General features: G+C 47.7%; 1 protein-coding gene across 1 annotated transcript in view; it reads left to right on the top strand.

Moving 5' to 3' along the window:
* BCAM (basal cell adhesion molecule (Lutheran blood group)) overlaps positions 1–24,862 on the top strand; it is a 55,221-nt gene that overhangs the window by 7,841 nt on the left and 22,518 nt on the right. The window contains exons 2-3 of the mRNA XM_054999193.1: positions 24,270–24,397; positions 24,508–24,724. Of these exons, the coding sequence (XP_054855168.1) occupies positions 24,270–24,397; positions 24,508–24,724 (345 nt within the window). The remainder of the gene's footprint in view (positions 1–24,269; positions 24,398–24,507; positions 24,725–24,862) is intronic.

The following is a 24,862-nucleotide window of genomic DNA, read 5'->3' as shown; positions in this document are numbered from 1 at the left end:
ACGTGACACGAAAAGAGCAAAGGAGCTTCGTTGGATTCCAGCCCCTGCCCTAACCCCACCCTCTGGAATGCTTGAGCTGGACATGCCGCAAACCTGCTTGCGTGCCCGGCTGTGCCCAGGAACACACTGGCCTGCATGCTGCAGAAAGGTTATGCCCCAGGGCAGGGCTTTGTGTGTGCAGGGAAGAAGACTCTCTTGCGTGAATGTGTCATTACTCTTTTGCAAAATTCTGATTCTGCCAGCCCCTTGGAGGGACCCTGGGGCTATGCAAGGCAGTGAAATTGCACCCAAAATTGCACTGAGAAGGTTACCCATCTCTGGCTTCTGGAACTGCCTGCATGCTTTGGATTACATCATAATGGCTAGAGAGGCTAGACTCTTGTGATTTCATTGGATTTATTTTTAAAACAAAAGCCAAAATTCTCAAGGAGTTCAATTGTGTACCTAATACTGTATTCCCTGTGGTTCCCCTCGCTGTATTTATACGGAATCATTGCAAACACAGAATCCTGAGTGCGTTCAGTCTTTTTGCATGCGTGCTAGTTCTACAAACGTACTAACAGCTTAGCATCTTTCCTTCTTCAGGAGTGGTAAAGAGCAGGGGGGGAAACGGCATGTGAGAGTTCTCAAAGGATAGGAGCTCAACCTTTCCCTTCTTTCTGTGTCCCTCTGCACGGAAGACGACAAGGGCTCACGCAGAAGAAAAGCCAAATGTCACCGGAGCCTGTTGCGGCATCCTGTGCTCTGGGAATTGGTTTTCTCCGGGCCCTACCTGCACCCAGGCGGAGCTTTTTTGAACTCAAAAAAATCTGCCAAAAAATTTAATCAGGTGCCATGACAGTGTTCTTTCCCCTTTTCTCACACATGTCAACTGTTTACCTCTTTGTGCTATGAGGGTTTCTGTGATACCGTGACTTACTTGGTAGCCGGGCGTGGTGGCACATGCCTGTAGTCCCAGCTGCCCGGGAGGCTGTGGCCAGTGGATCACGTGAGTCCAGGAGCTGTGGACTGTAGTGGGCTGGGCTGATCGGGTGCCCGCACTAAGTTCAGCATCAGTATGGCGGGCCATGGGGAGCCGGGGCCCGCCAGGTTGCCCAAGGAGGGGTGAACTGACCCAGGTCAGAGATGGAGCAGGAATTACTTGGTAGAATGTACCTCCTGTAACCAGGGGTCATTTCGTAGAAAAAGAGCTGGAGGAACGCATTAGCACAACTCAGTAGCATATGCCACGCCTCTTGCCATCAGCAGAAGTGTGTCATTAGTATAGCTGATTTGCATATGCCACACCCCCTGACATCACCTATCCTGGCTGTTTTGGACCAAATCCTGGCCATTCAGGGCCAAAATTGGGGCCAAAATGGCAGAAAGGGGCTGAAAATGGCTGAAAAGGGGCCCCAAATGGTCAGGATTTGGCCACTGATGAGTGGGAGAGTGATCCACCACCCGTCAGAGGCCCGATCCAGGCCATTTTGGCCCCAATCCAGGCTGAAACAGGCCCAAAATGGCTGAGAGTCAGGAGGGCGGGGCCACCTGACATGTGACCTCTTTGGGGAACTGCCGGAACTGCGTTCCTGTGCGTTCCCCCTCGAAATGAGCCCTGCCTGTAACACTATGCAGCTTCTTTCAAGCTCAGGGGAAGGCTGGTAGAAGAGGACATTGTTTGAGACTGAGTCACAAGAACCCAAAATATACAGATAAAAAAAGATGAATATCACCAAATGTGTCCACTGTACTTTTCCCCAGAATGGCAGCATGCTGAAGATATCTGGAGTTAAGGGCGGGGCTTCCAGGAGAGAGGGTGGGGCTTCCAAGTGGAGGCGTGGCCCTTTTCTCTTTTGACTTCTACTATTTGGGTGGAGCTGTTACCAGGCTTAGCTCCCACCATCTTAGTTTGCTCTTGGGGCAGCAAGGGTGGGAAAGATCTCTTTCGAAGGCCCCTGGTTGGCTGGGTTTGGATGCTTCTGCCTAACAGCTATGTCTGTTCTTAGCAGGAGGGGCTAGTCCGGTCCCTGCTCCTTTATGAGTCAGTAAAGGAGGCAGTGTCCAGAATTCCTTTATACCGCTGCTGTCAATAAGTGATTTTTTTTTCAGACCTGCTTTCTGCAGGTGTTTGAAATCCCTTTTTGGGAAGCTGAACATCCCAATCCATTTAATGGTGGTTGTTATTGGTATTATTTTCATTAATAACAACAACAACACTAACAACAATAATGGCCATCTGACAGCAGTGTTGATTCTGTGAACCTGGGCAGATCATGAGAGTGAGGGCAGGAAGGGTTACATCGGTGCTTACTTCTCGTGGCCCCTTCTTACATGCCCAAGGTAATGCCGATCGCCCCCTTGGGGTAAGTAGCAATCTCCCCCAAGTTTGGCTAGGGATCCTGATGGTGTTTTGCCATTTTCTGGGCATGGAGCAAGGGTGTGTGGGGTGTGTGTGAGAGGTAGTTGTGATTTTCCTGCATTGTGCTGGGGGTTGGACTAGATGACCCTAGAGATCCCTCCAGAGATGGTATGTTTCTGTGAATAACAGTGCACTTATATATTGCTGTCCTAGACAGATTAGTGCCCCACTCAGAGTGGTGAACGAAGTCAGTGTTGTTGTTATCCCTATAATACAGCTAGAGCTGAGAGGAGTGGCTTACCTAAGGCCACCTGCGGAGCTCATGGCTGCAGTGGGATTCGAACCAGCAGAGTGCTGATTTGCAGCCCAACCACTTAACCACTATGCTATTTATAGTCTTGCCTTTCTCACTGAGACTCAAGGCAGATTACAAGTATGAAAAATTTTCAGTCAGCGAGTGTATAATGAAATATGGTAACATTTGAATGTAGCAGCAAAGATTCCTGGTAAGGCAAAACAGTGGAGTTGGGCCGGGATTATAGAACATGGGGAGAAAAACAGCAATGCGTGCTAACCTGTCCATTTAAGCTAACATGCTAATCGGTGTCAGAAAGACTTTATCCTTAATAAAAGTCACTTGCTGAGCTGAACCGTTGCACCCCAGTTTGGCTTTTTCTACAAGAACGCCCTCCTCCTGAACAGTTCTGTGTTAAGCCCTTTTTGAAATGTTAGAAGCATGGGGGCCTTTTGTTTCACCATGTAAGAGCAACCTCGGAGAATGGGTGCGGACACACAATTGCCCATTTTACAGGTTTACTGTGGAGGCCATTTTTGTCCAGAATATAATATTATGTCTTTTCCGGTTCTGGTGCAATGCTGCAGACTGGGTCCCATATGCAAGGAATGCCTTCAAGACATGAGCTGCAATCACAGTGGGTGAGCACATGCATGTGTGCGCATGAGAGGGCTGTGGACAGATGTTGACGCAACCTGTGTTGCAATTGCAAAGCTAGCTTTTTGCTTGTCCATTAGGTTCACCACTGCCTGGAGCCCCTAATATTTTTTCCATGCTGTCAGGTTTTCTTTCTCTTTTATTGCCTCTGTGTCCTGTGCAGGCCAGCCGGCGGACTCCTTTTTCTGCATAGCCAGGCTAATGGTGTAAATCAATGATGTGTGTGTGTGTGTGTGTGTGTGTGTGTAGTGTAACTTAACCCGCGTAAGTTGTGCAAAAAAATATGCATGCGTTGGATGTCTGAGAGCCATGTTTTCCAAAAGAATTAGGTATCTTTCACAGGGCAAATGGATGAAAAGTCATCCATGGAAACTGAGAAGGGGGCGAGTTGTTAGGGGTTGATGCCAAAGACTGACATTCCACCTCCTGACCTTTGGCCTTTGATCTTTCCCCAAACGTTGCAAGACTTTTCTCCCCAGCCACGGAAGCTGGAAATGTGTCTTTGCTTTTTCTTTTCCAAGCTGTATGGCAGATACCAAATTCTGGAATTGCAAGCCAGAATCACAACTTGATAGAATATATCAATGATGAAACACACGTGCCTCTGCCTTATTTTTGACTCTCTTTTCCTACCCGTTCATGGCTGCTTCAGTCTCTCTTGGTGCTCGTCCTTTTCCCTCGGGCCCTGCTCTTCCCCCCTCCCCGTTTTGTTTTAGATCCTTGGTTGTGGCTGGTTTCTTTTCCATGGCAGGACACAGCTGTTCCCTGGGTCAGCGGCACCTGTTACTGTTTAATCAGCCTCCTCGTTTCTTAGTGGCCTTGTAACTCCTTCCTCTCCACCGTCCCCAGGTCTGCCTGGCTCCCGCCTGGCCAGCAGATGCACCTGCAGGGCTTCGTTCGGCAGAGGGAAACAGGATTAAGGTGGTGGTTGTTGTGGGTTTTCCGGGCTGTATTGCCGTGGTCTTGGCATTGTAGTTCCTGACGTTTCGCCAGCAGCTGTGGCTGGCATCTTCAGAGGTGTAGCACCAAAAGACAGAGATCTCTCAGTGTCCTTAAGGATTAAGGTGGCTTGGATTCCAGCTCTGCAGACCGTGTCGTCATTTTCACCTTATCAGGGTGGACTTCAAATGGCAACATCCATTTGAAAGAAACGAAAGCTGGATTAGGCCACTGTGCCCGCGAGGGTTTTATGCCCCACGTATCTGGGGAATCTCTTCTGTTCTGCCAGGGGTCATTTCGTAGAAAAAGGGCGGCAGGAACTCATTAGCATATGCCACGCCCCTTGCCATCACCGGAAGTGTGCCATTAGCATAATTGATTTGATCAGACCCGAAATGGCCGGAATTCGGTTGCTGCCAGATGGGGGAGTGTTCACCCACCTGGCAGTGGCCCAATCAGGGCTGTTTTGGCCCCAATCCAGGCCAAAATGGGCCCAAAATGGCCCCCGATCCCAGCTGTTTCGGCCCCGATCCTGGTGGAAAATGGCCGAAAATGGCCATTTGGGGCCCTTTTGGGCCTGGATCGGGGCTGAAACAGCCGGTATCGGGTTGGCATCGGGCAGGGGAGGATTCCCCTGTCCAAAATGGCCAAAAGTCAGGTGGGCGGGGCCACCTGACAGTGACCTTTTGGAGGAACTGATGGACTGTGTTCCTGCGCGTTCCCCCTCCAAATGAGCCCTGATCTCTGCTATCCCTGATGCTATATCTGTACTCTACCGTGGAAGGGTAATTTAAGACAGTTTAATTACTTCTTTCCCTGACCTGGATAAACCAGGCAAGCCCAATCTCGTCAGTTCTTGGAAACTAAGCAGGGTTGGCTTTGGTTAGTAATTGGATCGGAGACCTCCAAAGAAGACCAGGATTGCAGAGGCCGGCAATGGCAAACCACCTCTGTGAGTCTCTTGCCTTGAAAACACCAGCAGAGTGGGAGGAGGTGCCATAAGTCAGCTGTAACTTGACAGCACTTTCTGCCACCCCTTAAAAACTGTAACCTGTAGTCCTTGGGGGTGATTAAAGGCTCGACTTTTCTACTCTTTCAATTCTTGTCCATTATCTGTATGTTAATATTGGTGACTAATTGGGGATTTTTTGAAGGAAGTATGTCAGAACTTCACCATTTTAGTAAACAAAAGGCACGGCTCATTGTTGGAAGGAAAGGCTGCGACTCGAGATTCTTTTTAAATTCCCCTACTGTAGTAACACACCGGCGCCAAGCTGGCTTTAGAAAAACAAATGTACCATTCATTGGCACCTGCATCCAATTTAAATTTGTTCCTCTGATTGGCAGATTAAACTACTGGCTGAATCTGATTTAAAAGCTTGCAAGCCTGAAATTAGAACCCTTACCTGATCTGTACAACTTCGCTGGTGATCATGTATACAGAAGGGGTGGGTGTTCTGGATTAATTGATTTCTGGATTAATTAATCCAGAGCAGGAGGATGTGGTTTCTGTTTGCAGATTTTGGCATTTTCCCCTCTCCCAGTGACAGCTTTGCCTTTGTTGTTTTTGTGTGCCAGCGTATGACCGCTTGCGCTTCCTGAGTCGAGGAAGCATCTCACGGTGGACACTTGGCTGGAGGATGTCTGTCCTCCAATTTCTGTCTTTCCCCTCACCGGTCAGGTTCTTATCACAACGCAAAGGGCTCGCTGAGCCTGGGGCTGCCTTTCTGATTAAAAAAAACGAATTAATTAAGAAATTAATCTTGCATATTAAATGGTGCTGATATTGGCCGCCTGGTTGCTTGCAGTTCACTCCGGCAAAGCAGACCTGTTGTTGGTGGCCCCCTTTGTCGCATTTTTTGCTTGAGAGGGAAATAACCTGGATAGCCCAGGAGAGCCTGATCTCGTCAGATCTCAGAAGCTAAGCAGGGTCGGCCGTGGTTAGTAATTGGATGGGAGACCTCCAGCGACGACCAGGGCTGCAGAGGCAGGCAATGGCAAATCACCTCGGTCAGTCTCTTGTCATGAAAACCCCACCAAGGGTGGCCATAAGTCAGCTATGACTTGAGGGTGCTCTCCACCACACTAAATGGTGCATTGGTGCTACCAGAAACCAAACCAGGTTGGCAAACGTCCTGCTGAGATCTTTCTCTGTATGCTGCTTGCACACAGGGATGTCACGTGCTGTGCAACGAATCCCAGAACAGAGTCTCGGAGTTGTATGGCAGACAAAGCTACTGCTACAAAGCTGTTCTTTTCTGCAGAGTTATTTAAGGCAGAGGCCAGCCACAGGCTCTTGGCCTGGTTTCAGCCAAATCCTTTGCAATCAGCTATGATGAGGCCAAAATACAGGTAATGCAGGAGTATCGCTAGGTGTTTTTTTTAAAACTTCAATGCAGCCAAGCATGTTGGGAACGAGTGGCTTGGATTGAGGCTGCCTTGTTGGAGAGAGAAGTGGGGTTATTCTCCACCCCACCCCCACCCCCGTTTCCCTCATTGTAATTCTCCCTTACTCCTAAGCAGTGCTTTTTTTCAGGGGGAACGCGGGGGAACGGAGTTCCGGCACCTCTTGAAAATGGTCACATGGCTGGCGGCCCCGCCCCCTGATCTCCAGACAGAGGGGAGTTGAGATTGCCTTCTGCGCTGCTCGGCGGCGCGGAGGGCAATCTCAACTCCCCTGTGTCTGGAGATCAGGGGGCAAGGCCACCAGCCATGTGACCATTTTCTCCAAGGGCAACCCACTGAGTTCCACCCCCTCTTTTCCCAGAAAAAAAGCCCTGCTCCTAAGCTACTGTTAGCTGTGGTGTGCGAAGAAAGGAAGGTACCCATATTGTGCTGTGTTCTCTTGTCCATGGGGAAGTGGTGTTTGGCCTCAGAGATGCAATTTGTTCGTAATTCTTACAAACGTGCACAAAATTGGTCAGATTATAAATTGGCTGACAGGCAAATAGAGGCTGGGCCTGGGAGTTGCCTTCTCAAATCTTGGGGCCTGCCGTTGCCTGGGAACGGAGAGCCAGAGCGTTGGGGTTTCTGCCCCATATTTCACCATGCATCGCAGGTGACTCATGGCAGCCTTCTCTGGGGGAACGATGCCAGTAGCTGTTCTCCGCTGCAGGTAGATTGCTTATTCATTGAGTTCATTGCCAAGGGAAATGCAGGGAACGTACAGATTCTCTGATAGCTCTCTCATTTGCAGTGAGATCAGAGAATCTGATTATTCTGTTTCTCCACCCAAATATTATAAAGGCAGAGCTGGATAGTTTTTTGGGGGGGGGGGGAAGGAGCCTTTATAATCCATTCCTTTTCAGCCATCATTGCTCACATCTGGTACAGGCTCATATTGGGATGGGGGGGGCTCCCTTCTTGGCCTCGGCTCGTCCCTGACGCCAGCTGTCACCGGTCTGTGTCCCTGTGGCAGGGACAGTGGCTAACAAGGCTAATCTGTCACTCTAGCATCTCTTCCCCAGCAGGGGTGGCCTGAGGGAGGAACGGGCTGCCTGAACCCAGGCAGGGTGTCCGTGCGCGGACAGGGGGTGTCGTTGGGCTCAGGTGCGCTACCAGAGTGGCTTTTGTATATGTGTGTGGAAGATGGTCCATGGCCTGCTAGGGGGACAGGCAGTCTGCTAAATAAGCAATTTTAAGATGGAGCTAAATTAACTGAGATGGGCCTAGCTGCATCCCCTTGGGAAGGGAAGCGGCTGCCAGGCCAGAGACGGCCCCCCCTCAGAATTTGTCTTTCAAAAAAAACAAACATTGAATAAAATGTAAGTGCTGGTTTGGAGGTCCTAAACAATACATTATTTTAATTTGTATGTGAGAGGAAAAAAACAACCTCTCCTAACTGCATGTATTTAAATATACATATTGGGAGGCACAATTTTAAAAATACGTTAATTGAAGTGTGTTGAGGTGAATGCCGTTGTAAGTGACCGTTTTGATAACAGATTAATGTACTATGATTGATGTAAGATGTACATTTTTCTTTTTTAAGAATCCAGACAGTTTATTTGTTTAATTTCATTTTACCCTTAAGTGAGGCAGCAAAGAGGAGAGGGAGAAAAGATGTGTATTGTCATCTTGAAATTGGTGTTAAATGTGGCTTCTTCCAAGGAATCCCGGCTAGTTTGCTGGGAATTCTCTTCAAGAGATCTCTGACCCTGCTCATTAAACTGTATTTGGAGGGAATACCAGTTTAAACTTGGAGCAGTTAGCCGTGTTAGTCTGTAGTCGCAAAATAGTAAAGAGCCCAGTAGCACCGTTAAGACTAACCAACTTTGTTGTAGCATAGGCTTTCGAGAACCACAGCTCTCTTCATCATACATCTCACGAAGCGAGCTGTGTTTCTCGAAAGCTTATGCTACAATAAAGTTGGTTAGTCTTAAAGGTGCTACTGGACTCTTTACCAGTTTAAACTAACTCCAGTCTTTTTATCCAAGGTCCCTTGTCCCTGGTTCTGACTGGAGTACTCTTCCCCCATTAAAGTTGCTTATTTCCCCCTTACCCAGTGGTCCATCTAGTCCAGTGCCCCATCTCACACAGCGCTGCACGATCTTCCAAGGAGGTGCAGAGCACGTCCTCTCTTTGGCTTGTTTTTGAAAGATATGTAAAACATTTTTGGTTCACAGGGTTATTTTTACTGTGATAACAACTTATTCTCCTGGGTCTGAGAATTTTATTATGGCTGGCGTGTATTTTGTGTGGTTTATTTTTGAACATGCGCCTTAAATGATTCTTATAAGCCACCGTGGACTATTTTCACACATTCAGGCTGATTCCGCACACGTTGGATAATGCACTTTCAATGCACTTTATCAGTTGTTTGAGGTGGATTTTTTGTTCCGCACACAAAAAAATCTGTTCCAAGAGGATTGGAAGTGCATTATCCAACGTATGCGCAATCACTCTCAGGCAGGTTAGAGGAAAGAGTGGGCATCTCCAAACCTCCAGTCAGGTTAGAAGAGAGAGTGTCCCAAGGCACGTGCAGAGTGCAGGTTCCTTGCTGCAGAGCAATCATAGGTGGCTCCCCCCCCGCAATCCAGAATTTCACTGGGTAGCACTTCCAGAAAGAATTTATGCCCAGTGTAACTCAACTTACAAAGTAGGCACAGCACGAAATACATTTCAAGGACTCTTGCTTGCCCACACACATGGCTTGGGAAGGAGGATTATCTGTGGGTTGCTGGCAACCGCATGGGTGTGTTTTCATTCATTCGTTTGCGTACAAATGGATGCAGCAGAGGAGGAAAAAGGCATTATACAATCCGCCGCAGACATGCATTCGGTTCAGCAAGCTTTTACCAGAAGCGCGGCCTAAATTGGTGTCATGTTATAGATTTTTTTAAAAAAACAACAAACCGCTGTTTACAAACCCTGATATGGGCGTTTGACAAGGAGCTGTTGGCCTTTGCTTCACTAGCCGGGTAGAAAACTATCCAAGTTGAAAAGGCAAAACACACACAGTGCCTACAGTTAATAAGGAGAAGTTTATTTGCAATAAACGTAGAGATGGGAGGTCAAATATCTCTCCAAATACTAGGTTTGCCAGCCTCCAGGTGGTGGCTGGAGATCTCCCGGGATTACAGTTGATCTCCAGGCCAAAGAGATCAGTTCCCCTGGAGAAAATGGCTGCTTTGGATGATGGACTCTATGGGATTGTAACCTGCTGAGGTTCCTCTCTTCCCCAAATCCTGCGTCATCTCCCAAATCTCCAGGAATTTCCCAACCTGGAGCTGGCAACCCTACCAAACACAGTTTTAATGCATTGAATCCTGGCTGCTTTCACACCTACTGTGAATGTTTCCATCTAACTGTTGTTGTTTTTTAACAAATCAGTATAAAAATGCAAGTTGGTTCTCATGCTAAGTTGCGCTGTTGGTTCTTCTAGCCCACCAATCTTTGACTATTTCGGCAAACTTCTTTGCTTTAACAGGCCTAAGTTGGCAACCCTAACCTGACGGACAGCCACCTTTGCTATTAAGTCTAGGGGTTCTGAGCTTTCAAATTAAGCCTCCCCGTATTTAATGCGAGGTGGACCTAAGCAAATAAAAAATCATAGAATCATAGAGTTGGAAGGGGCCATACAGACCATCTAGTCCAACCCCCTGCCCAGTGTAGGATCAGCCTTGTACCCAGCAGTGGCCCTGGGGACAAGCAAATCTAACTGAAAGAGAAGCACAGACATACACTGTCCTGCTTCTCCATAGGAAAAAAGACTCTTAAGGGATGCAATAGACGGGTGGGAAAAACAGGGGCTGCCTCATTGCTTACCGCAGTTGGCTATCTTTGCAAGAATGGGGTCATGAAGGTACTTTGTGCTGGCTTGGACAGGGTGGCAGCAAATTGGCAGTCGGCCTTCTGGCAGAGTCTGCCAGTCAATGGGGTGGTTGGTGTATGTTTGGCATCCCTCCCTCCTTCTTTCCCTGGGGAAGCCCAACATTTTCTTTGAGAACTCTAGCTTCAGGCCAGGCCAACTGGGCTCAAAGGCCACCATCCAAATTCCTTTCTCTTAATCATATTTCCTCGCTCCCGCCCACCACCGCCTGAATACATTATGGAAGAGCACAGAGCTTCACATCAGGATTCAATCCTTTAACACAGAATCATAGGGTTGGAAGGGACCTCCAGGGTCATCTAGTCCAACCCCTGTACAATGCAGGACATTCACAACTACTCCCCCCCCCCTACACCCCGAGTGATCGCTGCTCCATGCCCAGAAGGTGGCAAAACACCATCAGGATCCCTGGCCAAACTGTCCTGGGGAAAATTGCTTCCTGACCCCAAAGTGGCGATTGGCATTACCCTGGGCATGTAAGAAGGGGCCACGAGAACTCAGCACTGATGTAACCCTTCCTGCCCTCCCTCTCATGATCTGCCCAGGTTCACAGAATCAGCATTGCTGTCAGGTGGCCATCTAGGCTCGTTTTTAAAAAACCCAAAGAAGGAGAGCCTACCACCTCCTGGGAAAGCCTATTCCACTGAAGGACGGCTCTAAGAGTCAGGACATTCTTCCTAATGTTTAGCCAAAAACTGTTTTGATTTAATTTCAACTCGTTGGTTCCGGTCCAACCTTCTGGGGCAATGGAAAATAACTCCGCGGCATCCTCTATATGACAGCCCTTCAAGTACTTGAAGGTGGTTATCATATCACCTCTCAGTTGTCTCTAGGGTTGCCAGTCTCCAGGTGGTAGCTGGAGATCTCCCGGAATTACAACTGGTCTCCAGGCCACAGAGATCAGTTCACCTGGAGAAAACGGCTACTTTGGGAGGTGGACTGTATGGAATTATGCCACGCCAAGGTCCTTTCCCTCCCCAAACCCCACTTTTTCCAGGTTTCACCCCCTAGATCTCCAGGAATTTCTCAACCTGGAGCTGGCAACCCTAGTTGTCTCCTCTCCAGGCTGAACATACTGAGCTCCTTCAGCCTTTCCTCATAGGACTTTGTCCCCTCACATGTTCAAGCAGCATAAGAGAGACGCATAATCTTTGCGTTCTATCAAAGATGAAAACGGATCTAAAACTAGTCTTCACGTGCAGGAGTGTTGGATGATCTTGCTTATAAATCAATAAGAGGGTGCTGAGAGACTTTTAAGTAATAAATTCAAGCCTCACAATGGGCTGTTTGGGGGGCCACCAGTTTCTACAACCTGTGTTTAGCAGCCAAGAATACAGTCTGCGATCCCCGGCTCGGGGCTAGATGGCTTGTTCAGCATGGACGGCCACATTGGCAACGCCTCACAAGCTGGCTGGCTGCTGCTGCTAACCTGCCTGTCTTATTTATGCATAATTAACCTTATTTGCATACAATTTGGCATGCGCTCAGTGGGTGTTAAAGCTACAGCCAGCAGACATATTGCGGCAACGTTTCCCCGGTGGTCCTTTATATAATTTCCAGTCTGAGGCTCGAGGTGGATGTTGTTTCGTTGTTTTGGGAGAAGGTTGTCACAGAACTGTGAGATCAGCATGTTTGGGGGAAGTTTGTGTATTGCGTGAGAGAGAGAATCTTGGCACTTGGCAAACCCGTCACAAGTCTTCTTTCGCAAAGTCTTCCAGCCGTATGCAATGGGACGGCAAGGCTCATGTCTTTTTTAAAATAGTTGCACAGAAGGAGTTCGAGCAAGTGCAGATATCCCCTCCCCGTGTCATATGGCACCTACTAAAATTCTCCTTTGTATCTTGTCACCCTTGCTGAGAGTGAGCAAGAGAGGCTCTGATAGGACACAGCACCAAATAACGGCTTGCATTCGCTTTAGCTTGCATTAACTCTAGCCGAGAACTGAAATGGGTGTTTAGGCATTTATTTCCTTTGGTCTTCTACCCTTTTCATTCCCATCTGGGGTAGGAGACTCTGGCCGTCACTGTAGTTAGTCAGTGTGGACATTGCACCAAGGTAGGGTTGCCAGCTCCAAGTTGGGAAATTCCTGGAGATCTGGGGGGTGAAACCTGGAGAAAGTGGTTTGGGGAGGGAAAGGACTTTGGCATGGCATAATTCCATAGAGTCCACCCCCCCCCCCAAGTAGGCATTTTCTCCAGGTGAACTGATCTCTGTGGCCTGGAGACCAGTTGTAATTCCGGGAGATCTCCAGCCACTACCTGGAGGCTGGCAACCCTACACCAAGGTATACTTATCACTAACTGTGAGCTTGAAACCAGTTGCAAACCATGACTTGACAATTCAGACATAATCGTTCGAGCATAATGGCAAACCGGGATTTGTTGCTGAAAAGGGCAAACCTTTGGAGTCCTTGGGCTCTTTCTTCCCATTCATTTACTTCATGAGGACTCAAGGTGGCTTACAACATTCTCTTTTCCATTTTATTCTCACAACAACCCTGTGAGGTAGGTTAGGCTGAGAGGGTGTGACAGAAGCAAGGTTACCCACCGAGTTTCTATGGCAGAGTGGCGATTCGAACTTGGGCCTCCCAGATCCTAGCCTGAACTAATAGTGAATTCCTAGCAATATAAAAGAGCAAGAGTCCAGTAGCATCTATCAGACTAACAAAATTTGTGATAGGGTGTGAGCTTTTGTAAGTCACAGCTCACTTCTTCAGATCTGGACTAGTGGACTCTTGCTCTTTTCTGCTGCTACAGACAGACTAACACAGCTACCCATCTTGATCTGTCTCAGAAATCCTAAGGAGAGTTACTCCAGTCTAAGCCCGTTGATTTCAAGCTATAGTTTGGGAGTGCGGTGCAGAAGTTACCTGCAAGTCAGGATTCCAAAGAAAAGTTTAATCCAGGTTTGTCCAACACAAAAGAAATTGTCATTTGGGTATAAATTATAGTTTTTTTTGTAAACCTGCAAGTTTTTCAATATTAGAACTAGATGTGAGGTGTGGAGGGAGGTGTATGAGGACATCCGAGGCTTGTTCTTGTAAGGGGGGGGGTGGGAATCATGATTTTTTTGGTACAGATTTCCTGTAGTTGCATTCAGACATCTTAACCAGGCAAGATGCCTGAATGAAGGCTGAAAGTCTTAAGCTGTCTCTCAAAATCCTGAGACTTGAATGCCTAAGAAATGTGTCGCTTTTCTGAATTTTGATAATCTACTCTCATCGAGATGTGTAAGATTTCCTCTGCAACCCCAAAAGTTAGAAACTGGGATATCTGGCAGCCTCTCCTGGTCCATCTCTGTTCTGGAACGCCAAATCCTTCAGCTGAAATCAAACTTCATAACCTGGATATGTTTTCCTCCTTGAAGAACGTCCCTGCCTGAGGATTAAATGCAAGGTCTGGCTGTTTCAGTTCTTTACATGTTTACAGAGATTGACTCCCAACCCAAGTGAAGTCAGCAGCCGATTCTAGCCTAAGGAGGAAAATACTCTTCAGTTCTACGTATGAAAAGAAAGAATGCTCTTGTGTTTCTGCATCATTTTGTGAGCTCGGCCAGAGGCAATTCGGTGGACTTGTTTTAACCTGTGGCAGGACAGAAATCGCAAGGGCTTGTTTGCATCTCCCCCACCCCCTCCATCTTGTGTCTTTGTGCATCTAAATTTCTCCTTCTCCCAAGAGAGCCGGGCTAGCCAAACTTTGTAAGTGGCCTCCCCGCCTCGCTACGAGAGACTTTAATTTCATCTTGATCTGATTATGCTTTGCCCCTTCTTATCGTTGTCTGGTGCAGCAGGCAGGGAGATGCACAGTGAAATGAATATCGGGAGACAGCATAAGCCGTGCAGGTTTTAGCAGGGAGGGAGGAAGGAGAGAGGAGACTGTCGCAGGCCTACCGATGAAAATGGCAACCTGGCATTAGCTTGATATTCTGTAGTTCCACTCCGAGCTTCTTGACAAAAGTATGGGATAGAAGCGTAACCAAAGACGGACAACGGGAGATAGGTTAGGTGTGGGAGTATATTTTCGGAATATTTCAGCCTTGCATGCAAACTACACAATGGTATCTGTCCAGTAACTTAGGAACAAATCCCACTGGGAATCTGTGATCAAGTTTGGTTGTCTTCTGTTTTGAGTTCCAGGGTGAGAAAAGTCTAGAGGGAGGGATTTTAAGGGGGGGGAAGCACCAGGAAAAGGGGCCCTATAAATTGGGGCCGTAGCAATAGGAAATTGGAAGCATCTCCCTGCAGTTTGAGAGCCAAGCTACCAGTGACGCCTGACAGTTCTCTTTGTCAGATGCGTCTGGCGGGGAGGACTGTGGTTATCGAAGGCTTGTGCTGCAGTGGAATTGGATAGTCTGGGGGTGCTGCTGAACTCTTTTTGATTTTGCTACTACAGACTAACAGGGCAAACTCCTTTGAACCTTTGATCCCCACACCAAAAGGAGCTGTCTGCATCTCCATATCAAAGGAGTTGTTTACATCCCCCCCTCTCCTCCTCCCCCCTCCCCTCTCCTCCTCTATATTTGACCAGTTTCCTTCTGCCCTCCATGCATCTGACGAAGAGAACTTGCTTCTCGAAAGCTTGTGCTACAATAAAATTGGTTAGTCTTAAAGGTGCTACTGGACTCTTTTTGATTTTGCTGCTACAGACTAACACGGCTAACTCCTCTGGATCTATGACAAAGGTTGGACACCTGTCAGGTTACCTCAAGTTTTGATGGGAAATGTAGGCGTATGGCTCTCCATTTAATTGAAGTTTACAGTGTGGCAGTCTATGGGAGGGAGAACATGCGGTCGGGTGGGGAGTGCAGGCGTCTGGCTCTTGCTGGGCGCCCCCCTCCCCCTCTGCTGGGTGTGGGGCGAGGGGTTCTGTCAACTTCAATTAAATGAAGAGCCAAGCTGCAAGACCAGGATGCCTACATTTCCCATCAAAACTTGAGGTAACCGGACAAGTGTCCAACCTGAGTCAGGCGTCACTTGTAGCTTGGCTCGTAGGCTTCAGAAGGGACAAAATACAGTCAGGAAAAAAAACCCCAGTAAAGGTCTTTTTATTTTCTGTTCTGGAGCTTAAAGTAGCTAGGGGAAGGCATAAGCGTAATTTTTATTGGGGAAACGATCTGGGGGCAAAGAGTAGCCAACCTGTATCACAGCCACAATCGGGCCCTGCCGCGGCTGCTTTTTGCAGCTAAAGCACACATTTGCAGATCTTATCCCAGCAGCACATGTGTGGTTTGGCCCTCGTGCTGCATCCCTTGGCCGCCCGGTTGCTTTGAGCAGCGACTTCTGGCTCTTTAGCGCAAAGGCGCTTGCGTTGGAATAATACCCAGGGTGTGTGAGCGGAGGGCTTTCGTCTGCCTCTCCAGCTCCCGTTCTTTTTTATTTCCCCCTGGGGTCTTTTAAAACATTTCATTTCCTTTTCGCACCTCCTTTTCCCCTCGGTCTCTGTGACGAGTGGCATATGAAGCTACTTCGAGACCTGATTGCTTGGCGCTCCTGACATTTTCTATAACATTAAATAGCAGCTGTGGAGGCAGCGGGGAAGGGAGGGTAATCTCATTCTTCCGACTGTTTCACCACCACGCTCCTTCTTTACTACCAAAGCTGTTACTACCAGGGCTTGGGAAAAGAGGTGGTGGAACTCAGGACCGCACAATGACGTCACTTTGGGTCAACTGGAACAAGGGGGGAGTTTTTAAAAGTTTAAATCGCCCTCAGCAAAAATGGTCACATGGCCAGTGGCCCCGTCCCCTGATCTCCAGACAATCTCAACTCCCCTCTGTGTGGAGATCAGGGGGTGGGGCTACCAGCCATGTGACCATTTTGAAGAGGTGCCAGAACTCCGTTCCACCACATTCCTGCTGAAAAAAGCCCTGGTTACTACCAATACTAGGGGGAGAAAAGCACAGGTACTATTAGGGACATGAGGGTCTACCCCAATTCTTTACCTCTTCCCCCTCTGAGGGCCAAGCTACACATGACGAATGACACTTGAACGGCAAGTGGATGCATTTTCAAGAGTCAAAGCTCCCTTCATGATCTCTGACGAAGGTATCTGACCAAGGAAGCTTTGATTCTTGAAAGCTCATACCTTAGAAATCTAGTTGGTCTTTAAGGTACTATTGGACCCAGATCTTACTCTTTGACTCCAGACCAACATGGCGACCTACCTGAAAGTTCTCTGGGTTGGTGCCTATTGGCATTTGACTGAATAGATGAAAGAACAGCTGTATTCCTTTCTTGTGAAATGGCTTTCCAGGGTCATCTAGTCCAACCCCCTGCACAATGCAGAAAATTCACAACTACCCCCACCCCGACTGCCCCAGTGACCCCTGCTCCATGCCCAGAAGATGACAAAACACCTCCAGGTATATCAGGCAGGCTACCCATTTGTAGAGTTTTCATAAACTCTATAAGTCTGAGCTATTAAGGAAGACTTCCGCGGATGGCTGAATCGGGTGATGGACTTAGTGGGATATAAATTTTAGTGGGTCTTGTGGTTTTTACTACATGTTTATTGTCTATGCTGTTGAATGGGTCTTGTCTGATGGACGCTTTTAACATTGCTGTTGTTGTTACCAACCTTCAGCCCATAGTGAGAGAAAGGGAGATGAAAAGAGTTCCAAATAAATCGGCTTTCGTTGACCGCCAGGAATAGTTCTGGTGAGATGAGAATGATAAAGCTGTTATACCTGGGTAAACCCTGGGATACTGAAAATAACTAGGAATTTTGTAGCACCTTTAAAGACTGACAAGATTTTGGCCCGGCACCTGTTTTTGTGGACTTTATGAGATGCTTTTATTATCATTCATTCTTTCTTTATATTATTATTTATAGTCCACCTTTCTCGCTGAGACTCCAGGTAGATTACACAGTGTACGTCAACAGATGGGACATTCAATAAACAATAGAATAGGGTAAGGATTGCCGAAATTTCAAAGCAAGCAGAAATCCGATACACAGCTGGGCCAAAACACAAGCAGACTGACATTTTGGATTTAAGAGGGACTCCGCTACAGGCATCTTGACAAAATGGGCCACAAACTCCACAAAAGCTTTTGCTGCAATAAACTCTCCTTCGTCTTGATGGTGGGAGGGAAGGCGGTGCTGGATAGCCCGATCTTGTCAGATCTTGGAAGCTAAGCAGGGTTGGTACTTGGATGGGAGAACACCAAGGAAAATTGCAGAGGAAGGTAATGGCAAATTCCTTACCCGTTCTGTTGAGCGAAGTGCGCATTTTCGCGCATCGACCAACGCATTCCCGTTCTTGCGCAAATTGCACCGTTTTTTTTTTAAAAAAAATGGCCTCGCCGTCGGCTGGCGGAGGGGAAAGGGGCAGGCCTCTGAGCGGTGACGGGGCGTCGAGAACAGTGCAAACCCGTACTCGGATGTTCGCACCGGTAGCCTATAGCACGCAACAAGACGCCATGAAGCGCAGGTAAGATGGGACGGGATATGACGGGTGTGAACGGAGAAAAAGCGAAAGCACTCGCTTTATTAGTGCCCATCTGGAATCGGCCCAGCTGTGCTTCTCATCTGCCTTGGAAGCCCCTTCCTGGGGCTGCTGTAAGTCAATGGAGACTTGATGGCACTTTACAGACTTTAGTATCTTGTTTATTTCTGCTGGAGTTTTTAGGCTATGACTTTCCTGTCGCCTACCGTGGGTCCCTGAAACAGGGAGGGGAGGAAAGAGGTTGCCAGTCTGTCAAATAAGCTGTAAAACTTCTCTGCGTAACCCACTGTTCAAGAGGATGCCCTGCACTCTTTTGTATCCTAGCCCACGCCTGGGTAGCTCGCTGAACGCACACAAGGTCCACATAAAAACCTCTGGTTTATTGCCCGAAATGTTGTCTGTCTTCCCATGGCTTCCCTTAAGAATGTGTGTGGGGCAGGATAAGAAACGCAGATGGGCTCTCCCAAAGTTTTGCTGTTAGCTCTGGCTGCCCTGCGACCCCTGCGGCCTTTTCCATGAAAAGAACGCTGGGCAGCAGAAAGCTCGAGACTGATTTTATATATGTGTGTGTATTTTCCCCGATAATCTGTAGCAGTACAGGAAATGTATGGATGCTATCCCCTCCCGGCACACAAGTTTGCAATTTTTTGGGCAGGGGGGTGGGGGTGGCATTTGTTCAAGCACAGACAACTGGGGCCAAACAGTGAGAAGTGCATGCACAGCACGACGCCTCCCCCATAATTCCTCCGAAGTTGAACATGGCAATTGTCTGCCTCTTGCCCTGCGGGGTTCTGCCCCCCCTCAGCCTAATTTCCTTTCAGCTCCCGCAACCACCCTGTATCTGGGCCCGGTGCCTGGCTCTTCTGCAGTCTGAGTAGGTTTCTTCCGTCCTGGTAAATCTGTTTTGGAAGTCTCCGTTTCGTTCTTGCCATTGCCTCTGACTTCGGGCACCCTTGGGTGTTGGAACTGTCCAGAAAGGCAGGCGAAGGTGCCTTTCCCCATTCTTTAATCTGCCTTAGTTTGGGATGTTCTAAGAAGAGGACGCTTCTGTCTCTCCGTCAGCAATTATGAATCAATCTTTTCCCCCTCCCCTTCCGCGGCTTTCCCAGCTGGTTCCCTGGCGTTCGGCAGTTTCTGGGCACTTAGCTTTGCCAGAATTCTCCCCCTCCTTTCCCCTGCCCGGCTGGGAGATGAAAGCTCTCTCGTTCTCTCTCCCCCCTCCCTCCATTTGAGGGGCTTATCCAAGAACAAAGGCCCAAGCGCCAGCTTGGAATTCCAAGCAGCTGCTGGCTTGCTTTGCTGTGGGCCTTTCATATCAGCGATTTCCCCTCCTTTCACACCCCCAGCCCACACAATGCCAAATAGCTGCTTTATACCCCACCACCACTGCCCCACTGCATTTTTTAAAAAAATCAAGATTGCCTCAAGTAAGGCCAAGGCACATAACCATCTAACGTTTGACGAAGGAGCATGCTTGGAGAAGTTCAGCGTGTAAAGGGGGCGATTCCCATTTTTTAAAAAAATGCAAATGCTCACTTCAAGGGTATTCCTTTCTCAAAAGCCCAGACGCATACACAGAAAACATGTCTGCATTCATGTCACTACTACCACACACTGGCTCCATTCAGATGAACCACAGGCGCATGCGCATGCTCTTCCCTTCTGGCACACGGTTTCCTTTCCCATATTCTCTTTAAAACTGCCCAACGTTTGTCAGATCAGCAAACTCCGCTTGGTGTTCTGTCTCCAAAGCAGAACTGGAAACTGTGGTTCACAGTGGGTTTCTGGCTTGGAGGCTGAGCACAAATGGTAGTTTGTCAGTTGGGATGTTGCGGCAAATGGCACTGAATGGAAGCTACGCACGAGGGGAGAGGAGAGTGCGCATGAGTCCATGGCTGAACAGAGCCAGTATCTCGCCTAAAAAACCTGGACGATCTGAATGTAAAACTTAGATGTATGATTAACATTGTGCCACCTGCACTTGCAGAATAACACAAACAAAGAAAGGAAAAGGTCTCTGCCCCAAGGCGTTTTCAGAGTAAATTTAGGTAGCTGGAGGGCATCAGGAGATGACTGCTCACCAGAGAAATGACAGATGTGTTGTTCTCTACAACAGAAACAAAGCGTGTGGAGAAGGGGCTTTTGAGCGGCAGCTCGAAGGGAGGGAGAGAGAAGAGCACAGGAGATGTGAAAGGAAGTTCTAGGCATGCGGAGGAATTGGGGAGGATGGATGGAGTCTTCAAGAGATGCTGCAGGTTCCGTGTTCAGGGTGTCCCTTTGTAAATAATAGCCATGTGGGGCTTTTGTTTTGGATCAGGACCGGGGAACGTGGACCGGGGGGGGGGGGAGGATATAATACTTTCTCCTTGCCTTGTTTTCCTGGAAAACTCTTCTTTACTGCAATGCAGAATGTTTGTCAGTTTGCCACAATGGGGCAGATAGGTCCACGGGACCATTTTAGGCCAGGAAAATTGACTCTGTGTGTGGTGCCGTGAAAGTGTTTAAGTCACGCCTCCATACCCTGGTACTGATCTGAAGCAGTCCCTGACACAGCTGCTGTTTAAAGCACAAAAAAGTTTTGGGGCTCTGACATGGAACACCCAGTATTTGCGTCTGGTTTGGCCCTATCCGAACAGGAGACCTTTAGACAGCTCAGTAAAAACGAGCTGTCCAAGTTGGGTAATTCCTGTTTGGGGCAGACTATTTTTGCTTTTTTGGCAAGATAAATAAATGCAGTTGGCTGGTTGTGCTCAGGATTGCGACAAGTTAGGGTGTCCAGGGTGAAAGAGAGGCAGTGCGTTTGTCAGGCATTTGCTTCAGAGACCTTGTGTGGTGTACTGGCTAGAGTGTTGCAATAGCAGCAGGGATCCCGGGATTCGTATCTCCATTTTGGCACATAGCTCAATGGTTGACTTTAGTCCCACACTTTTAGCCTAGCCTACCTCACAGGGTTGCTGTGAGGGAAACATGGGGGACTGGAGATCTAAGCTCTGTGTAGGAACAGCAGGATGATAGATAGATAGATAGATAGATAGATAGATAGATAGATAGATAGATAGATAGATACATACATACATACATACATACATACATACATACATACATACATACATACATACATACATACAGGCCTGGAGTGGAAAAAATCCCCCATGTTTGTCAGATAGCAAAGCTGAGAATTTTAAATCGTTCAGGATGGAGAAGATCAACATAAAATGATTTTGCGCTCCACTTAAAGCAAAGCTGTTTAAATCATTGCTGCCAGAGTTGTTTGCCCACTTATAAGGCACAGCCAAAGTTTAGCAGGGCCGTCCAAAGTATTTTTAGAAAGGCTGAGAAAGGCGAGTAGGGCTCGAGGTGGTCCTGTTGTCCAGCTAGGAAATTCGGAGGGAAAACTTGTTCCTTTGAATCTTGATTGTCAGCAGCAGGGTGGGGGGGGGGGAACCTGGTGTTAAAAACGTCTTGCAAGAGAAGCATAAAAGGTCATGCGTTGTGAGCCGGCACCCTGAGGAGGCAGAAGTGTGTGAGAAGGCTTTCCTTGGACTGTGGGGACAGAGACAAGCCACTGAGCTAAGCTACGAGTGACGCCTGACACAGGTTGGACACTTGTCAGCTTCCCTCACGTTTTGATGGGAAATGTAGGCACCCTGGTCTTGCAGCTGTAATGGAGAGCCAAGCTGTAAAACCAGGACGCCTACATTTCCCATCAAAACGTGAGGGAAGCTGACAAGTGTCCAACCTGTGTCAGGCGTCACTTGTAGCTTGGCTCTCAGACCCATAGCCAGAAACGTTGAGTAAAGGCGACAGGAGAGTATTGTAAAGTTAGCTATAAAACCAGCACCCATTTAAGTCAGGGAAGTTTAATATGTTTGAATTCCAGTTTAAAAGAAGGAAGGGAGGATTTAATCTTGTTTTGAGAACCAAGGTGCCTAAGCGGTGACCGTGTTGGCTTTGACCGAGGGGGACCCGAGTTCAAATCTCCACTGGGCTGTGAAGCTCACTGAGTAACTTTGGCCAAGTTGCATTCTCTCAGCCAGACCTACCTCATAGAGTTGTTGTGAAGATAAGATGGTCAGAGGCAGGGAGGGGAGGCTGGGTGTGCTGCTCTGAACGAAGGCAAGATTTTTTAAAAAAAAACTAGCCTCAAACTTTAAAATTCCAGAGGATATTTCCTTTTCTTTGGCAAACAATCTGCTATTCTAGTATATTTCTCTTCTATTATGGAAGAGCAATTTTAAAAGACCTGGAACGGCCCCTCAGAGCCACTTAGTGTAATGACTAATGGTGTTAATTTGTCATTAACACCCTTTTAATGCAACACAAACACCATCATCCCGTCCTTTATGAGCAATATCTTTCCTTCCTCTCTCTTTTTTCCCCCTTTGTCAAATCTTACCTCAGCCAAGAAGTCACTAAGTGGCTTGAGGCAAACCAGTCCTCTCCGTCTTTTCTCTTCTGCGTCCACCCGGTGCTTCTGCAATGTGAGGGGGTAATAATACTGGCTTACCTTGCAGTGTGGTTGTTAGGATTACTGAGGCATAGGGTTGCCAGCTCCAAGTTGGGAAATTCCTGGAGATTTGGGAGGTGAAACCTGGAGAAAGTGGAGTTTGGGGAGGGAAAGGACCTTGGCATGGCATAATTCCATAAAGTCCACCCCCTAAAGTAGCCATTTTCTCCAGGTGAACTGATCTCTGTGGCCTGGAGACCAGTTGTAATTCCGGGAGATCTCCAGCCACTACCTGGAGGCTGGCAAACCTACTGAAGCAGTATATCCTTAAAGATAAAGATGTCTCTCTGGGATCCAAGATCAAGATAATCCAAACTATAGTATTCCCCATTGCCATGTATGGATGTGAAAGTTAGACAGTGAAGAAATCTGACAGGAAGAAAATGGATTCATTTGAAATGTGGTGCTGGAGGAGAGTTTTGCGGATACCATGGACAGCCAAAAAGACAAATAAGTGGGTACCAGATCAAATCAAGCCTGAATTCTCCTTAGAAGCTAAAATGACAAAACTGAGGCTATCGTACTTTGGTCACATCATGAGAAGACAAGATTCTCTGGAAAAGTCAATAATGCTAGGAAAAGTGGAAGGCTGCAAGAACAGAGGAAGACCCAAAACGAGATGGCTGGACTCAATAAAAGGAGCCACGTCCTTCAGTTTGCAGGATCTGAGCAAGTCTGTTAATGATAGGACGTTTTGGAGGTCTTTCATTCATAGGGTCGCCATAGGTCGGAGATGACTTGACAGCACATAACACACACATATGTGAAGAGCACTGAATGTCCCCCTCGATTCCTGCTTTCTCTGCCCCCCAAGAAGTGAAGCAGCTTTTTGGTGGTAGCCCCTTCCCTGGTCATTTGGAATACCCTCCCCCTTAGGGTCATATTCAGCACTTGCATTGGTGCCATTTATGTTCCAAGTCCAAGCTTTTCATTGAAGTTTTGTCCCACATTTTAATCATTTTTTAAAATGATCTTATGACCTATATGGTCCTACCTGTTTGATGTTTTATTTTGTTATTATTCGAGGCACTTTTGTGTTTTTAGATTGGAATGGTCTTATTGCTGGTGGCGTTTATTGAGTAGCTGTATTTATTTAACTTTGTAAAAGTTTTACTTTTCATTGCTGGGCACCTTCAGCAGGTCTGTAGAGAGGGCAGGGTACAAATATTTGAAACCCTTCTAAGTGCTATATAAATGCAAAGTGATTTTTATTATTGCTATCATTACCCCTCCAAAATATACTGTGACTCTCAAATACACATAAGGCTTGGGAGAAAAATATGCTGTCTCTCTCAATTCACATAAGGTGGGGGGGAATGTGCATTTTCTACTGTAATTTGTATTTTTTTGCAGTTACTATTTCAGGAAGGTCTGTCCCTCCTTTGTCCAATGTTAGAGAGGCGATGATCTCATCAAGATATGTTCACACAAATGCAAGCAGGGTTTGGAATCTGAGAAAGGACTTTTCTTGTCAATATGGTCTTTCAGAGAGGGGTACACAGCTGACAGACCCTGAACCTAATCTGGCTCCTGATGGATTACATGTAACCCTCAGGTTGTCTACCTAGAGAGATACGAGGGTATAAGTGTGCTAATGGGCTGGACTGGTAGACTTTCCAGCAGAAATGTCTCAGGGCCTGGTCCTGCTTCCTTCCTTCTCCAGGAAAAAGCGACTTTGCTGAGAAGAAACTTAGCCTGCTGTCTAGATCCGCTGTATACTTCCCTCATCTGGGTATTTGTTTTTGTCTTTCAGGGTGCCATGGAGAAGTTGAAGTGTCTGTCCCAGCTGAGGTAGAGGTGCTGCTAGGCCAACGTGCATCCATTTCGTGCACGCACACCATAACGGGAGGAAAAGGTTACCACCTGGTGGAGTGGTTCATCGTGAGTATGTGGGGCTTGGAACAGTCAACAATGCTGGGAGTGGTCGAGGTAACCTTTAAAAAAAGGGGTTTAAAAACTGTTTCTGTAACTAACACAACACCCCCTCGCAGACGGACAAGAATGGAGAGCAGCGGCGTGTGGCCTTCAGCGAGCGGGATCGCTGGGAGGTGGACAAAAACACCGAATACACCGATCGGATCTCCATGGACTCCGACTACAGCCTGATCATCGAATCCGCTAATGTGAACGACGAGAGGGCTTTCTCCTGTCGTGTGATGGCGGCCGCTGCAGGAGATGGTGGTGGGACGGCCCAGCTCAAGGTGTACGGTGAGACTCTTCAGAGATTTCCCTTGTAATATCCTTTTTCTGTGACTCCTCTATTTTCCCCACCCCATCCTTTTCCTTTTCAAAGGTCCCCACAGGCTTGTCCCTGTCTTGTCCTGCCATTGCCTCACAAAACGTTCA

Source organism: Eublepharis macularius, chromosome 15 (genome assembly GCF_028583425.1).
Source record: "Eublepharis macularius isolate TG4126 chromosome 15, MPM_Emac_v1.0, whole genome shotgun sequence".
NCBI classification, from domain to species: Eukaryota; Metazoa; Chordata; class Lepidosauria; order Squamata; family Eublepharidae; genus Eublepharis; species Eublepharis macularius.
The sequence above is the reverse complement of the archived record's forward strand: the minus strand, read 5'-3'. Positions and strand labels throughout refer to the sequence as shown.